The sequence below is a fragment of the Orcinus orca genome, chromosome 16 (assembly GCF_937001465.1).
Source record: "Orcinus orca chromosome 16, mOrcOrc1.1, whole genome shotgun sequence".
Taxonomy (NCBI): Eukaryota; Metazoa; Chordata; class Mammalia; order Artiodactyla; family Delphinidae; genus Orcinus; species Orcinus orca.
In genome coordinates this window covers 2,189,940-2,206,964 of record NC_064574.1, presented here as the reverse complement: position 1 = coordinate 2,206,964, position 17,025 = coordinate 2,189,940, and the positions used below count along the sequence as shown (strand labels likewise).

Sequence of the window (17,025 nt, the reverse complement as noted above, 5' to 3'; positions counted from 1 at the left end):
CTCAGGTGCTGCCTTCTGGAGCCCCCAGGAGCCCACCTGTGTCTTGGGGGGCAGGGTCCTGCAGCCACCTCTGCCATTGGCCTGCTCTGTCCAGCTGTGTGCCTGTGGGCTTACTTATCCTTCAGGTGGGGGTCGCTGATTTCCACCTCAGGGTATGGTCAGGGTTGAGTGGGCTCAGCCCGGGGCTGTCACCAGCGCTGGGGCTTCCCGGCAGTTGGAGACCGGCACTTGCCGTGTGGTTTGCCCACGCAGCTGTGAATGCTCCTCCATGGAACCATACACGGAACACGCATTTCTGTCCTCCGTGCAGGTGTTGGAGGGCGGGGCAGACACAGCCCTGGCCTGCAGAGCGCCTCCTAGCGAGTGGGAGGCCAGTATCATCATCGTGGATCAGGGCCCCAGGGCCTGGCCCTGCTGGCCAGCTGTTACCAGTAGGAGGACCCTGGCAGGTTGGGGCGGGGGCGGGCTGCCAAACTGGTAGCTAATAGTTAAGCGGATGTCAGATGAGGAAAATGAAAAGGGGCGGTGGGAGGATGAAGCGATGGAGGGCTGTTATTTGGTTATTGGCCCTCAGCTCCAAAACCATGTTGTCTGCTGCCCGATAATGGAGCTGGGCCCTGTAGGCTTTTCTCCTGTGCCAATTGGCATTATGTTAAACTTCGGTGGTGCCGCAGGGACACGGTGGGGGCGGGGGGAGTGGGCGTGGTCTTCTTCCAGGTTCTGTGTCGGGTGGAAGCCTGGGTGAGCTGCCCTGTGTGCCCTGTGGCGGTGCAGATGGCTCACAGGCCAGTGGACCAGGGACCCAGAGTGTGGAGGGGCTCTGTGTGGGGCCTGGCGGACATCCCCTGTTGTGTTCCCACAGCCCTCCCCAGAGGCTGCCCTGGTCCCTGTAATGCTCTGCAGATGGGGCTGGTTTTGATCCTGCCCTTCAGAAAGGGAGTGACTTCCCATCCCTGGGCACATTCAAGAGCCTCTTGCGTCACCTGCCCAGGCAGGTGGAAGCCCAGATGACCCCCGACCCTGCCAGCTGCACACGCCATCCTTCATTACACTTTATTCTTCGGGTGCCCTGGGACCGGCGCCCCCCCCCACCCCCCACCCCCGCTTCCAGGTGCTGCCGTCAGCCTTCCTGCGCCCTCACTGCCCAGCACCCGTTTGTGGGACTCCACGAGGGGGCGCCCGAGACCACTGCTCAGAGCTCCATGCCCCGTCAGGAATGGGCGCCAGGCTCGCAGCCCCTTGGGTCCAGGATGCTAGTGGAGTTGGTGGGAGGAGGGGGCACTGTCCAGGAAGGGCTGCCTGTGCACAGCAGGGGTGGGGGCGGGGCGGGGCTGGAGCTTGAGCCGCCCTGGCCTCCCAGGCCCCTACTCCCTGCAAGGAAGCAGATGCTGGGCTGAGGGTGGCGTGCAAGACCATTTCTGAGATGGAGGGGTTCAGAAGACCAGCCTTCTTGGCCTTCCCAACCCCTTTGGATGTGGGCCAGGACCCAGTCCACTACGCTGCTGCTGGGGCCGTCTGCTGGCTGGCGGCGTGGGCTGTCCTGGCCGCAGGCAGTCGGGTGGGGAGCACGGCTGGGCAGGCTGGGGTGCCCCTGGCTCTCTTCCCAGCTGCTGGTGCTGGGTGAGGGGCTGCCGTCCTTGGGGTCCCTCGGGCTCCTGGCTCCCCTAGGTTCCTTATTCCTCAGGACGGCTTCTTCGAGGCTGTGGGAAGTGGACCGAGGTTAGACCAGGAGGCGCAGTAGTGGCCTTGTGTGTCCTCTTTTGCAGCAACACTGGGCTCTCACCCAGGGCCTCGTGGGCAGTTTCTGGGAACTCAAGAGCCCACACTTGTTTGCAACAGCAACGGACACCAGGGCAGGGGCCCGATTGGAGGGTGAGCCTTGGGAATTTGCTGGAAGCACAGACCCTCTCCCCAGGTGTGATCCTAGAGTCAGCCTGGCCCCAGTGCCTCCCTTGCCACCTTGCAGAGGGTCTGGGACATTCTGGATAAGCCAAGCTCACGGGGCAATTCTCTCAGAATCCCCAAGACATGGGCTAGGTGCTTCCATGGGCCTGCCTCTGGGGCCACAGGGAACGGGCATCTGGTCCTTGAGACCCTTACAGGTGGGACCTGCCGAGATACTGGGCTTCAGGCCCGTCTCTGATGCAGAACCAACTCTAGGTCAGAAAGATCAGGTTGGAATCCTGACCCCATGTACCAGCTCCGTAACCCTGGGCAAGTTACCCCATCTCTGAGCCTCAGTTTCCCCATCTGTGAAACAGTGATGATTCATCACTGGGCTGGGTCATGAGGCCCAAAGGCAGTAACGACTGGACGCTGTCTTGAGCTGCTCCATGTGCACAAGATACAAGGGCGCTGCCCCTGGCGCTGAGCCATGTGGCACAAGCTGGGCAAGGGTCCTGTTCTCACTGATCAGCCCTGTGAGTGCCTGCTGGGGAGGCCCTGCCCTGGCCCGGGTGGGCGGGTGAGGGTGCGAGTGGGCTTGACTCAGTGTGGAGGGTGGGGGCGGACACGGTGCACCCCTTTGGACCGCGCCCACCAGGACAGCTTCCAAAAATGCCCAGTGGGATGTGCCACGAGATCACACAGGCGTGCTGGCCTCCTCCACCGCTCACCTGGCAAACACAGGCTGCGGTCACCTTCCCGGCAACAATGGCGCATTGTGGCGGCCACAGCCCAGCCTGCGACGCAGGCCTGCTTGGACAAACACCAGGCAGCATGCAGTATCAGCTAGCTCAGGCGTTCTAAGGCTCTCGTGGGCGCCCGGAGGCCTGGCCTGAGCTGCCACTGTGGCTGGAGCAGGAAGTGGGAGGATGTCCTGATACCCGAGGCTGGAGCGGGGGGTGGGGGAAGCCCACAGGTACCACCCTTGGCGAGCACGTGAGCGACCCCGAACCCCGAGAGGGAACAAACACACCCACACCCTGGAGCAGCACCCTCTGCTGCTGCTTCTTTTGGAAGGTGCACAGGAGGGTCCAGGAGTGCCCACCCCATCCCGGTGGGACTGGGAGAGGGGGAGGGGTTCAGGACCACCAGGCCTGGGGGCTGCTCATGGCCCAGGACGCCCCTTCTCCCCTGTGACAACGAAGACGATACGACCATCCTCAGCTGTGTCCCTGGAATCTCACGCTAGCCCTGGTATCGCCCCCTTTCCAGAGGGAAGCAGGCTGGGGGTGAAAGGGCCAGCCCGCGAGGGGAAGTGCAGTCAGGGTTCACGCAGGCCTGACCCGGGTCTCTATCACAGGGCTGCTCCGGGAGAGGCTCCAGGGCTGGCTGCTGGGCTCCAAGTAGCCAGAAAGGTGGGGTGGGGGCATCAGTGCTGTGGCCGCCCCGCCCAGCCCTGGCCGCCCACCTTTGCTCCACTGGTCTGAGGCCCGCTTCCTCTTCTGTGGGCCCCGCCCATGCTCCGTGGCGCAGAAACCCCTGGGTCCCTCGGCTGGCAAGCTCTGCGTGGCCCCCGCCTCGGTGCTCAGGCCCACCTGATGGGGTGGGGGTGTGGTCATGCTGAGGACCCTCCCCGAAGCCTGGGGCAGCCCTTCCCACCCCGCTGTGTGGCCAGGCACCCACCTCGCTGTCCGAGGTGTCTGGCTTGTCTAGCTCATCCGACTCCAGCTGCTGTCCTTGGGCTTTGCTGAGCTCTGCAGGACGCAGGGTGTGGGTCAGGCCAGGCTGGTGGCCTGGGAGTCTAGCGGAAGCACAGGCCTCTAACCTGCCGTACTAGGACCAGTGGCAACAACTCTTCAGATGAGGAAACTGAGGCACAGAGGGACCGAGGAACCCGCCTTGGGGTTGAATCCAGGCCCAGTGTCTCCAGCACCCGTACAATGACCCCACCAGCTGGAGTGTCCCCTGGCTTGGTTGCTGGGTGACGGTGAACTCCCTACCTGCCCGGAAGCCCTAATTGTTAAGATGCTCTCCCTTCATTGCCTGTGGTCAGAAACATGCCCTCCCTGAGCCCCCAACCGCTTTCTGGGTCCGTAGGTGGGGGAAGCAAGCCCGAGACCCAGGGTTTTGTTGGTCAGGCCCAGGGCGCTGAGCCAGGTCCTGGGATAGGGGCCGCCAGCTGATGCTGACCACCGCACCTCCCGCCCCTGTGGTACCACTTCCTGCGTTCTCGTGACGCCAGTACTCACCCTCACCCGGGTGGCCGTCTCCATCAGGCCTTTGCGGGCAGGGGGGCAGTTTTGGCCTCCCTCTGTCCTCATGTCCTGGCCCACTTGGAGAGGGCAGGCTGGGGCCTGGGAGAGAATGTGAGGGTTCCTGGGGGGAAGCAAGTAAGTGACTTGAGTTCACATGAGGCAACTTCCCTGCCCTCGCCCGGCTCTGGGCGCAGCCTGCGGGACCCTGGCTGGGGCTGGAGGGTCAGCCGTCTCCCGTGTGGTGTGACTCAGGCGGCCAGGCTCTCCCCCTGGGAACCGGCTGGTGGAACAGAGGGAGGAGAGCAGCCCGGGGCTGCTGGGTGCTCTGGGCGGGGTGCGTGGAGGCCAGGAACAGGGCTTGGTCCCTTTACCGTGGAAGGTGGAGGCTCTTCCGCCTCTGCCTCTTCGGCCCCCTTGGTGCAGTCGCCGAGCCCCTGGACCCCAGACTGTACAGAGGGCTCCCCTCCCTGGGGTGGCTTGGGGCTGGGCGTGTGGGCACCTGGGGGGCTGAGTGATCCTGGCGGGCTGGCAGGCTTGGGGGCGCCGTCCCGGCCCCGGCCCCACTCCGAGAGGTCCAGGGGCTTGTCTGGGACACAGTCCTGTGTGGCCGAGGCCTCCTTTGCCCCGGGACTGCCTGGGCCTGCGGGCCGTGGGTGCTGCCCTCTGGGCAGGGCTGCCCAGGCCGCCCCGCCCCCGGGACCCTCGGAGTGGGGGCCGGCTGGCGGGGAGGGTGGTGCCTTCCCCGGCACTGGTGGGCCCCTCAGCCCGGCACCGCCCGCCCGCCCCCGCGCCCACAGCTGCTGGGCCAGGAGCAGGTGCAGCGCTCCCTCCAGCCGTGGGTCCCGCACGCCCGCCAGGGTGCCTGGCAGGCCCAGCAGACCCACGGGCTCCTCCCAGGCCTCCGCCTCCCCGGCCTTGAGGCCCGGGGGCTGGGGGCCGCTGTGAGGGCTCCCACGGGGCAGAGCCAGGTGGCGGTTCAGGTGGCAGAGGTGGTCAGCCTGGAGGGAGCTCTTCGGGGACTCGCAGGGCTTGGCAGAGGGCAGAGAGGCCTGCAGGAAGCTGTGGGCGAGGAGGAGCCTGCTGACCACGGCCCATGGTCACCCCCGTTTCACAGGGAGGACCGGGGGCCCGGGGAGGCGAGGCGAGTGTCCAGGTCACACGGTGGGTAGCTGGGAGGGGAACGCTCGGGCCCCCTGGGCAGAGTTGACCTGGGGCCTGGGGGCTCTGAGGAGGGACCTGGCCACCAAGGCCTCTCCCTCTTCTGGGCGTCGGCTGCCTGCCCGGTCCCCTGGAGCACCCAGCCCACCCGTGGGCCCGCTGCAGCCCTGCCCCCAGTCTCCTCTCAGACGCTGAGAGTGGTCTCAGACCATGGTGAGAGCCTTTGCGTGGGCTCTTCTGCGGGGGCTCTCGGTCCCCATCTCCAACCCCCATGTCCCCCTGTCCCGCCCTGGCCATTCAGGAGATGGCCACGTGGGAACTGTGCTAAGGGCAGGGTAGCTGGGAAGGCCAAGCCAGGGAAGGGTGGGGCTCCTGGAGGGATAATGGGAGGGACTCCCCTGGGCTACTGGCCCCTTCCCCAAAGGTGGGACCAGAGTAGGAGACTGGGTACCCGACTGAGGCTGCTCCGGTGGCGGCGGTGGGCTGGGCCTCACCTGTCCAGAGGGAGGCTGTGCTCTCCAGACGGGCTTGGGGGGCTGCTCCTGGGGGGCGGCAGTGGGGACGTCCCGTTGACGGAGCCCCGGTTGGCGGAGCAGGCCCGGGACCCTGGCCGCACCACGGCGATGGTCCCGTGTAGCTGGTTGGAGATGTGCTGGGGGCTCTGCACGGGGTAGATGGGTCAGCCTGGGGGCGGTTGGCTGCTGCCCTCTGCCCTTTTCTCTGTGCGACCTTGGGCAGGTCACCCACCCGCTCTGAGCCTCGCCTCCACCCATGTCACAAGGAGCTCAGGGGTCCCTGCTTGGCACGGGCCATGTGCGTGGCCCATAGCAGGGCTGGCGGCTGGCGGCTGCCAGCCTCCTGCCTCGGGCTGCCCGGGGAGAGGAAGGAGTGGGCTCTGAGTCCCTCTCCCTCACCATGTCCGGGGCCCGGGGCTCAGGCAGGTTGGCACCCGGGGAGATTTTGGCTACTGGAGACGTCCCGTACCCCACCGGCCTTTCTGTGGGAGGAGAAGCAGAGGGTGGGATGGTTGGGAGGTGCTCAGAGGGGCCAGCTCAGCGCAGAGGGCTCCCCGGTCCTGGGGCTCCAGTCTCCTGGCCTCCCCTGCCCCCCAGCAGCCCCTCCTCCCCGTGGACCCACACCTGCGTGGCCGTCCTCCACCTCCTCATGGCCTTCCAGTGGCTTCTCAGTGACGGCCTTCCGGGTGCCCAGGGAGGGGAACAGCAGGGGTGACAGGGGTCCTGGGGCACCCTCCCTGAACTGGGGCTTGGCCCTGTCTCGAGAGGGGAGGCAAGGACAGGGGGGGTAAGGGAGGGCAGTGTCCCAGAGGTGATCAGAAAGGCCAGGACGCCCTCCTGGGGACCCAGGTGACCAGGAAAGACCACCATCGTCGGCTCGCACCGATGTCCCCGTGGAGCCCAGGCATCAGAGCTGCCATGGGCGCTGGGCCCCAGCTCCGCTCTAGGACCGGTGCTTGCAGAACAGGGGAGGTCGCATCTGCTCTGGGGAGCCCCTCCCCTCGGCGCCGCGTGCCTGGGGCCCGTGGACGTGCTGGGTGCCTGCTGTGGCTGAGGTGTGTGGGGTGAGGGTTGCTGGGCCCTGGTGCCTCCCCCCACTCACCCTGGGCCCCGCAGCTGCTTCACCTCCTCCTTCAAGGCATCGTTTTCCTCCTGCAGCCGGGTCAGCTCGGTCGCTGCAGAAGGCGCTGATTAGGAGGGACTGGGGGAGGGGAAGCAGGGCGGGGTGGGGCCCTCACAGCCCCCAGGAGCCCCTCCTGTCCTGGCCCCAGCCCCCAGGGACACCCCCCACCCCACCCTCGCGCTGAGAGAAAGGGGCGTGTCCTCATCGGCAGACCCTATGAGACCTCATGGCTCCGCAGGACCCTCCTCATCATGGGAAGGTGGGAGCTGAAGCCCCGAGAGGGCAGGGACGTCCCCTGCCTGGGTAACTACCAGTGGGGGGCAAGTGGGCGCCAGCAGGGGGCTTTGCACCATTTGTCTGTGAGTTGGGGTGTGGGTATCCCACCCCACCGATGGTGTGGCCCAGATCGCCTCTTCCCCTTTCCCCGAGACGCCTCGTGGGGCTGGGCAGGCCCTGGGGGATCGCCGGCCCCCACGGGAGGGACGCCGGGGCCGGGCTCACTGAGTAGGAAGACATGCTGCAGGCTCTGGAGCAGGGAGCTCTCGAACTCCTGCTGCTTCTTCCTGGCCAGCTCCTGGGTGACCATGCAGCGGTCGCACAGGCCGGCCCGCAGCCTGCGGGGGCGAGGAGGCGAGAGGCCGCTCTGAGCAGGGAGCCTGGGACCCGCACTGCCCCCCTCCCTGGACGAGCCCTGCCTTTCCCAAAGTGTGTTCCGTGGAAGCCCCGCCTCACACCTACCCCGGGGGCTAAGCGCTCCATGTGCCGTTGAGTTTGGGAAGGAACCTTGAAAATGCAATTTACTTAAGGCTCTGAGACGTCCTGCGGTGGTTTAGTTTATGCCGGAGCTTCCCAAACTCGTTCTCCGCAGAACCCTCCTCGGCTTCCCTGTGCGCCCTGCCCCCATCGTGAGTGTGGTGTTAGGTGCCCCCACCTGTTCTCCAGCGCCCGCAGGTTCTCCTTCAGCGCCCTCTGCTGCTCCCTGAGCTGACGGTTCTTGGCACAGAGCTCCTCCGCCCTCTGGGCGTCCCTGCGGGGGGAGGGGTGGGGAAGGGCCGTGGTGCGAATGTTGCTCTGCCGGGGCCGGCGCTGCCCCGCCAGCCTCTCCCTGGCCTGGGACTGCCTTGAGAAGTGGGGCCTTGCAAGGGCAATGCCAGCTCGCCCAAGCGAGAGTGTTCGCGGCCTCCCTGGGGACCCTGTCTCATCCATGTGCCACCTGCAGCCTCATCTGTGCAATGGGGACCTGGGGAGCCGGCCCCCGGGTCTCCCAGACTCACGACGAGTCCTCCTGTTGATAATGATTGGTCCCGGAGGCGCCCTGCATGGATGCGGCTTGCCCAGCCCCCTGGAGGGTCCCTGTTCACTGGGGGAGGGGCTTGGACCTTGGACCAGAGACTCCCCCACCCCCCAAGCCCAGCCTCAGTGTCTGCTTCTGCATCACAACTGGTGGCAGTTCCAGGGCCCTGGGGCTGCGGGCGTGCGCGTGAGCGTGAGCGGCTGGGGAGCTGCTGCCCTTCCCATCTGCTGGCCCAGGGCCTGTCCTCACTCACCGGCATCTCTCTGAGTTCAGTTCCAGAAGCTTGTTCTGCAGGCCTGGAGGAGCGAGGAAAGGAGCAGAGGGTCAGGCCCAGCCGTGCTGCCACCCCTGCAGCAGAGCTGGGGCGTTTCCTGTCCCCGGCTGTCTGGCAGGGCCCTCTCCAGACGCCTGCCACCTGGGTCCCCTCACTGACTCCCTGAGGTCGCCCCCTGGGCGGGCTCCCAGTCTGCACCTGCTGACAGCTTCCGCCCCCTCTCCTGGCTGCCTGGGACCCGGTGCGGGCCCAGCCTCTCCCCTCCCTGGGGTCTCTGGCTCTGGTGTCTGTCTGGAGATGGGGAGGGACCCTGATGCTGGGAGTGACCAGCTACCTGGCCAAGTCCCAAGAGGAATGTTTTTCGGGTGCTGCCAGCGTTGAAATAAAATGGGCCCTTGGGGGAGACCCCAGCAGACCCCTCTCCCCCACCTCATCGTGGTCTGGCTTGGGCCCTAGGCTAGCCCAAGCAGCCCCTGCCCCTCTGGGTCTCTGGGGGAGGTGACCCAGGCCCTTTCGGGCTTCAGGGTGTGAGCGCTCTCACAAAGGTCTCGGGAGGGTGTGGCCCGGGCACTGGAGTGAAGGGAGTGGTGTGGCTGCAGCCCTGTTGCCGGCGGGAAAATCGGACTGGGCAGACCTCAGCCTGGGTGTCCTGGAGGGGAGCAGAGGGATTTCAGCTCAGTGCCCTGGAGAGCTCTAGACAGGCCTCTGGAGCCTTGAGATCCCATTGCTAGTAGGGAAGTAGGTGACCTCGCTTTGGGGGGACACTGAGGTCCCCACCTTGGGAAAGGGGCTGGTCTTGGCCAGAGCTTCTCGGGGTCTGTGACCAGGCTGGCTTTTAACTTTTGCTCTGATGCTAGCTGACCATTCAGGGACCACTCCTCCAGGGCTGCGATCGGAGGGGCTGGTCTGAGGCTGGGCTCCTGACCGCTTGCAGCTCTGGGCTCTGGGTCAGGACTCCCCTTCTGGGCCTGGAAGGCAAGGTCCCCAGGTTTGGCGAGATTTGGAGGCGATGTGTGGGAGCCCCCCGGCCTGGCTTTGGCCCTTAGACTGCTGTCCGGGTGAGGGTTTGTCCATCCCGAGACGCTCACCCGTGATCTCATTCTCATGGACGTCCTTCAGCCGGTTTAGCGACTCCATGAAGCTCTCCATGGCTTCCCGTGGCCCTGGCCCTGGCCCAGGCCCCTCTGTGCTCCAGGTGTAGGGGTGGCCCCTTGGGCTCTACTGCCCCTCCATTTCCAGCCTATGGAGCAGAAAGTGCGGAGACGGTCACATTAGCTCAGGAAGGGCCTGTGGGATGTAGGGTCCAGCAGTAGCCTGGAGAGGAGGTGGGTGCCGGTCCCAGGGGGTGTGGGAGTCCTGTCTTGTGACCACCCACTGGGCCATGTCCATACCTGAGGGGCACATAGAGGGATGGGACATTCTCACTTAATCTCAACTCCCTAATCCAGTCCTCACAGCAAAGCAGATGCCTGAAGACGCCAGTTCCCGCTTGGTGCTGGGGCCGCGACGGTGCCTGCGACGCGTGTTGACGAGGCCCCAGACCGGAGATGCCCATGCCTGCCCGCGGCCAGCGGATCGGCCAGCCAGGGCGCGTTCATCCACTGGGAGAGCCCACTCGGTGGGGTCCAGGTGCCCGCAGTGGCATGGATGGCCCCTTGGGGCCATGGCGGGGGCTTTGGGGGCCGGCTGGTTGTTTCCCCTGCAGGAGCTGGTGACTGTGCATAGGTGGAACTCTACCCAGCTGCCCCTTGTGGCCTGGGCCCTTTTTCCTGCCTGTGTTTCACCTCCATGAAGTGTTTGCTAAAAATTAAGAGTGTGGGGTTGGGAGCCTAGCCTAAGCTGGGAGCTGGACGGTGTGACCACCGTGAGCCGTGGCCCCTCTGAGCCGTGCTCTCTTCCTTCGGGCAGTGGCCACGGTGCCTGTCTAGTGGACGCTGGTGAGTATCCTGCGGGGTCCCATGGGGTCCAGCTCCTCGGAGCTGGGTGTGAGGCCGGGGCTCAGCCCAGCGACAGCTTCCTCACCATGGTGCCAGGCGCCACCCTCCACCAGGCGAGAGCCCCTCCGTCCCTGTGGCAGACCTCTGGTGGTGGGTACCGAGGCCACCATTGGCTGCCACTGTCCAGCTCTGTGTCACCATCTGTCACAGAGCTGGGAGTCAGACGCACAGCTCACAGAGCCCGATCAGCGCAGATGCCACCAGCAAAGACCCCCGCCATCAGCGGCCCCTCTGTTCCCTCCTTGCACTTAGCCTGAGGAGCCCTGGCGGTCAGCGGACCCTGAAAATGAGCGTCCGGGGTCCTGGCACTCCCGACCCATCTGCCGGCTCCCTACCCCGATCTGTCCGCAGCGGTTCTCGGTTTGCCTTCTGTATTCCCGGAACCTGCCCCAGAACCTCACCTTTCTTTCTTTCATGGCGCCTGCCTGGCCCAAGCCACCACCCCACTGCTGGTGCACTGCCGGCTCTGCATTGGCCACCCCAGCTTCCATGCCTCTCCCCAGGAGGCACTCTCTGCGCAAGCCCTGGGGACCTCTGCTCAAAGCTCCCTGCGGTGGGCTTCCCTGGTGGCGCAGGGGTTGAGAGTCCGCCTGCCGGGCTTCCCGGGTGGCGCAGTAGGTGAGAGTCCGCCTGCCGGGCTTCCCTGGTGGCGCAGTGGTTGAGAGTCCGCCTGCCAATGCAGGGGACACGGGTTCGTGCCCCGGTCCGGGAGGATCCCACATGCTGCGGAGCGGCTGGGCCCGTGAGCCGTGGCCGCTGAGCCTGTGCATCTGGAGCCTGTGCTCCGCAACGGGAGAGGCTCGTGTACCGCAAAAAAAAAAAAAAAAGCTCCCTGCGGGAGGCCATGCCTAATTCCCCCCAGGGCACACTGAAGGAGGGGCGTGGTCTCGCTTGCATTTCAAAGTTTGCCCCTGAGACTGGAGTGTTTGCAGCAACAGTCTCCAAACTGGAGACCCTCAAATGCCTGCTGGCGAGTGTCCTGCGGGTGGCAGGAGCGGTGACGTCCCATGCCATTACGGTTCCCACACCGCAGAGTGGGCGTGCCCGCTGTGGGAATCACTCACTGGGAGTGCAGAAGAGGCACAACAGCTCTGGGCTCTCAGAAGTTGAGGTGGCGGGCACCCTGGGGCAGTGGGATCAGTAACTGAGGCGAGCAGGCCCTGTGATCCCACGAGAAGCCAGGGGCCAGGGCGAGCTGCCTGAGGGGAGACTGGACAGTGGAGCCTGGCTTTCAACTTGGTCCTCGAACCCCAGGTCAAGGTCAGAGTACCGGGGAAGCCTCGAGGCTGGGACCAGCAAGAGGACAGAGCGCAGTCCTGCGTCCTGTGCTGGCTGCGGGAGCTGGCGGGAAGGGCCAAAAGGGGTGTGCTGGGGGGGTGAGCGGCGGGAAGGTGGGGCTCCCCAAACTCCCTGTAGACCTGCCTGGCGCCAGGGGAGTGGGGGCGTCGCGTGACAGCTCTGTGTCGGGTGGGTGAGGGCTCTGGGAACAAGGGGGGCTTGGGAGGGTCCCCCTCCTCGAGGCCGGGAGACAGAGGGATGTCCTGGCAGGTTAGGGGAAAAGATGCTGAATTGCAGAGGCTGGGGGAGACCAGGGCTCGAGCGGGGTGTACCTGATAACCCCAGCCCCACTTCCTGAACCCATCTAACCCTGATGACGTTGCGAGGAGCCCACTTTCCAGACGGGGAAATTGAGGCCCAGAGGGATCAAGTCACGCTCCCTGGACACCCAGTGGGAAGCGGGGGTCGGGGCTTGAATTCACTCTGGCGCTGAGGATGCGCCCTCGCCGCCTTGGACCAGGTGCCCTGCTCTGCCGGCTCTGCCCTTCTTTATTTTGCGGTGGGGCTTCTGGGAGATAAGACTGGGAGGGCCCCCCCGCCCCCTTCCCGCCATGGGCTCGGGCTCCCTGCGGGCTGGGGGAGGTTGGCCAGGGAGGGGCCGAGCCACTGCGCCTGAAATTCCACCCAGACCCGTCTGTCAGGCGGTTCTTCCGCATCAGAGCCGGAGCCTGCTGCCTGCCGCCGCATGTGGGCTGGGCCAATGCTCGTAAAGGAGCCGCCCCAGGGAGCCTGCAGTGCCCCTGGGGCTGGGAGAGGCTCTGTGGACACCAAGTCTGAGTGAGAGACCAGCACGGTTCCGTGTGGTGTGGAGGCCCTGTTGGTAACGGCCCAGGGCCCCCTCTGTCCCCCACACCCTGGCTCCTCTCTGTATCCAAACCGTCACAAGCCGCCCAGGGCCCCGCCCGGCTGCCCCTCTCGGGGTCTCTGATGGGCAGGGGGAGACACCCTCCTGCATGGTGGGCAGGGTCCTGGGCAGGATGGGCAAGCGGCTGGGGGCACAGCTGGAAGGGATGCAGCCTGCTGCGAGCCCCGCATTTCCCAGGGAGGACCAGGGCTATCCAGGCCCTGGTGACAGTGCCATGGGGATGGTGTGACTTCCCTGGGCAGGCAGGTGACAGAAGGGCGTTTGGCCTGTGAAGTAGACAGTCTCCTGGGGCAGCCCCTGTCCCAGCCCCACCCTCGTTGCAGGGAGGGTCCAAGGAAGCGGCAGGAGGAGGAGGGAGGCGGGCCCCCACCCGAGGTGGATGTGGTGGCTGTGAGTAGGAAGAATCCCCACTGTAGAAGTGCACAGGGTCTCCTGCCAGGGCTTGGGGGCCCAGCCCTCCCCGGTGGCCGCGCTGTGTTTGCCAGGTGTGCAGAGCCGCCGGGTGGGGCGCTGGGGGTTCAGGGAACTCCAGGCAGGAGGGCTCTCCCGCAGGCCTGGGGTGGGGCTGCAGTGGTGCTAGGATGAGGGGGCAGGCCTGTGGGGTAGGGCTCCGGGCTGCTGCCTCTGGACTGGGGGGCCTGCGTACAGGGGAGGGTGGCCTGAGTTGCTGGCTGGGGTGGGGGTGGGCCTGGGGGCAGAGGCCTGAGAGCTGCTCCCCAGGGTCCTGCGGGGATCCCAGCCCCTCCTACTTGGGATGCTCAGGCTGGGAGGAGCCCCGGAAGGAGCAGGTGGGAGGGAAGGGCCGGGGGTCAGCTGCGCCAGTGACCCTGCCCACCTGCCACTCACACAGGGCAGAGGACCTCCAAGCCCAGAGGCCCCTGTCCTGCCTTCACCCTCTGCGTGACCGGGACAAGTGCTTTACCTCTCTGAGCCTCAGTTTCCTCATCTGGGGGTAATTCCACCCCCATATCAGGTTGTTGTTAGGCTCCACCAAGTAACGTGTGTCCAGGTGACACATGTCCGGGTGACGTGTACTCAGCACTGGCAGGTGCTCAGTTAACTGCGGGTGGAGACTCTGCGTCCCCCGCGTGCCGTGCCCCCACCAGGACCTCCCCCACAGGAGGCCCCAGGAGTCCAGAGGTGCAGCTTACAGGAGCTCCTTCTCCCTTGGACAAGTTCAAGGGCCATTGCCACAAACGCCCTTTGCAGGAGGACAAGAACGCCCCCCGACCGAGTTCAGGGCAGAGTTCAGCGTCCAGCAGTGATGGTGCACACTCGCTCACTGAGCAGACGCTCACAGGGTCCACTGGATCTTGGCGCCGTGTCTGGGGGAGGTGCCCCCTCGACCCCCTGCACAGAGGAGGCCACCGAGGCGCCCGCTGGGGCCCTGGCCCACGGCGGTGAGGCTCTTGCTTTGCTCCTGGGTCTGCCGGGGCCCCAGACTCCTCACTGCCTGGCCGCCGCCGCCCCTGTTGGGGCCTCTTCTCCAGCAGGTCCCTCGGGTGCAGAAGCACCCAGCCCCCGCTTATACTCCTTCTCTGCCACTCATCTGTCCACCCACCTTCCCATAGCACAAGGACAACGACACAGCAGTAACGATAGCGGGGGCCTAGGTTTCCGGAGCGTCCAGTCAGCCAAGCACTGGGCCGGGGCCCTACACGCCGTGTGGCATCTACTGCAGGGGCCCTGCAACGTCCCAGAGCTCCTCTGAAGAAGCGGAGTGATCCCAGGGACACTCAGCCTGCCTGTCACCAGGGGACCATGCAGGGCCAGGCGCACCGTCCAAGCCCTTTGAATGTTCTTGGCACGAGCATTTACGGAGCACCTGCTCTGTGCCCAGGCTCGGCCCACACGTGTGATTGGAGCTCGCCCGGCCTTCTGAGAAGGCTCTGACTGTCCCATTCTACAGATTCAGGCACTGAGGTTCGACGCAGGGAAGAGGCTCTGGTGTCTCTGTGTGGCCTCAGTGGTGATGGGTGAAGCCCCTTCCCTGGCAACTTTAGCCAAGTCACTGTCCCGGCTGTGCCTCAGTGTCTTGGGCCACAAAACAGACGGTGGGGTGTCCTGGCCCAGCTCCTGGAGGCTGGAGGGAGTCTGCGCCACCACCTCGGGCTGTCGGGTCTCATCAATGTGGTGGGCATCCAGTGCCCGTCGACCACAGGTGGTCAGGGGCCCGCCTGCTAGCCCCCACGTCCCGGCGCCTGGCAGGAGTGTCACGTGCAGTGTCACTGGGCTCATGTGGCCCAGGGGGTGGCCCCGGCAGTCCCCACTTTCCACATGAGGAACCTGCAGCTCAGAGTGATGTCACCTGTCCACAGTCACCAGCTTGCAAGGGACATGGCCAGTGCATCCCCCTGGCGACCTCCTGGGCAAATTCAGATGGCAGGTTGGGTCCACAGAGGTGTCACTGCCGGGATGGTTTCTGACACTGCCAGACACGTAGACCCATGACACACGTGCACACATGTGTGACGCCCACACCCACACATACAGACACAACAGTATCCCAACACGCATGCGCACACCCGAGAAACGCCAAGCACGTGGGTGCCGCCCTCAGCCACCTCCCCCGCTGCACACACAACACTGCATGGGCACGGGGAGAGCTGCCTGCACGTGTGCGCACATACTTGTGGGTTGCACGTGCGTGTGCACACATGCACAGAGGCGCAAGGCAGGCTGGGTGGCTCAGGTAACAGCGGGCCCTGCAACCCGACTCCTCGAGGATGGGCCAGGGGACTTCCCTGGCGGTCCAGTGGGTAAGACTCTGCGCTCCCAACTCAGGACGCCCAAGTTTGATCCCTGGTCAGGGAACTAGATCCCACGTGCTGCAACTAAGAGTTCACATGCCACAACTAAGTCCTGGTGCGACCAAGTAAGTAAATAAATAAATAGTTTTTTTAAAAAAAAGGCTGCGGTGCCTTCGTGGGCTGCCTCCCAGAGGCCTGGCTGGGGCAGCTGAGCCGGACCCGAGGGCCCCAGGGGACAGCAGGCTGAGGGCAGCCAGTGCCCCACCGTGCCTGGCTCTGAGCTGGGGCTGGCTGCGCCACGCACCACCCCTCACTCCTCAGCTGCACCCTTCTGACCCGGGAGGGTCTAGGCAGTGGGGCAGGTCCCGGATGAAGTGGCAGGCCACCGGCCCCTTGCTGGTGCCCCCAGACCCTCACCCGGCGACGGGCAGTGCCAGGCCCTGCCTTGGCTCACCCAGCCCCTCTGCCCAGGAAGCGCACTGAGGTCCCTGCCCCCACTCGGTCCCCTGGACCAGGTGCCCCAGAGCAGGTGGCTGTGTCCCCTAGGCCAGCTCCGCTGCCGGGCCCACCTCCTGCCCGGCAAGCAGGGGCTGGGCCTCCGCCTTCGTGGCAGGCACCCCGACAGTGACCCCAGCTCATGCGACCCCCTCCCTTGCCCCCGACTGCTGAAGGTACTCACAGGGCCCCCCGTCCGCATCGACCTCCGTGGACCTCCGCTCCGATCTGGAATGTCCTGCCCGAGAGATAGAAGCCAGCGCTGTGAACTTGCTTGAGAACAAGACATAATTTTGGCCAAACCCGCTTGACAGGTTTTTGATTCCCCCGGCCAGGAGCAGAAAAGAGGCAGAGACTGCCCAAAGCCGCCCAACGGGTTCTGCCATCGCACAGAAAGTGGCAAAACGGGTTGGGTCTGAACCCTCATAGAGATGGGATTGTTCCCCCATAATTATCGCCTGGCCCGTGCCTCTGGCCGGAGTGGGCCGGGCAGCAAGGAGAATCCAGGGCCTGGACACGGACACGAGGGGCAGGGCAGCAGGGGCAGGCAAGGTGGGCAGGAGGGAGTAGTTGTCATCTTGGGGCAGAGGCGGGCGGCAGCGGTGCCTCCCGCCTCTCCCCCTGGCTCCCGCAGGCTGACCTTTCTGGCCTCAGTTTCCTTGTCTGTAAACTGGGGATAATGACGGCAGGCCTGTCCCTATCAGAGCTCTGTAGATGGACATCCAGGAGTGGGGCTGGCAGTGGCCCTGCCGGGTTGGAGGCCCCTGCAGGGCACTGCCCCCTCCGCACTCCCACCCCAGAGGAGAGCAGGCAGGTGGCCCAGGCGGGTGGGCACCTCTGGGTCTCAGGGCAGCCTGGGGTGCCCTGTGGGGTGGTGAGCGCAGGAGGAGCCGGTCCTCCGCTCCGCGACACTGTACTCCGAGGGCCGCAGCCGCTGACTGCCCCTCCCCCGCTCGCCCACAGCCCTCCCCCACTCCCCTGCTCCCTCCGCCAGCCCCCGCCCTGTGGTCCCCTCCCCCCCAACTCCAGCTCTGCGCAGGAGCCCTCCCCCAAGGGCGCCCGAGGGAACCCCAGGGA

The 17,025-nt window shown here is 65.7% G+C and overlaps 1 protein-coding gene across 19 annotated transcripts; it reads right to left on the bottom strand.

Moving 5' to 3' along the window:
• Nucleotides 1-1,039: 1,039 nt before the first annotated feature.
• Nucleotides 1,040-16,289, bottom strand: RBBP8NL (RBBP8 N-terminal like). Of its 19 annotated transcripts, none has more exons than XM_049699678.1 (15): nt 16,133-16,289; nt 9,592-9,743; nt 8,483-8,525; nt 7,867-7,962; nt 7,437-7,549; nt 6,915-6,987; nt 6,437-6,567; nt 6,212-6,294; nt 5,792-5,958; nt 4,511-5,216; nt 4,134-4,260; nt 3,568-3,638; nt 3,353-3,479; nt 2,616-2,694; nt 1,040-1,700 (listed from the first exon to the last, which is right to left on the bottom strand). In XM_049699678.1, exons 2-14 carry the CDS (start codon nt 9,650-9,652, stop codon nt 2,636-2,638), a joined length of 1,857 nt encoding a protein of 618 aa, XP_049555635.1. In that variant the 5' UTR covers nt 9,653-9,743; nt 16,133-16,289; the 3' UTR covers nt 1,040-1,700; nt 2,616-2,635. The 19 variants fall into 19 exon arrangements, 16 of the variants coding, with proteins under 16 accessions (XP_049555635.1, XP_049555637.1, XP_033266270.1 ...); XM_049699680.1 differs by having other exon boundaries at nt 4,511-5,198; XM_033410379.2 differs by lacking the exon at nt 2,616-2,694.
• Between the last annotated feature and the right edge of the window lie 736 nt (nt 16,290-17,025).

Bases quoted from the DNA above. Each gene is read 5' to 3' on its own strand.
- RBBP8NL (XM_049699678.1), bottom strand. From the start codon at position 9,652: ATGGAGAGCTTCATGGAGTCGCTAAACCGGCTGAAGGACGTCCATGAG. The intron at 8,526-9,591 runs GTGAGCGTCTCG...TCGCTCCTCCAG, and splicing joins CCATGAGAATGAGATCACGG to GCCTGCAGAACAAGCTTCTG. The intron at 7,550-7,866 runs GTGGGGGCACCT...TCGCCCCCGCAG, and splicing joins CTGCGGGCGCTGGAGAACAG to GCTGCGGGCCGGCCTGTGCG.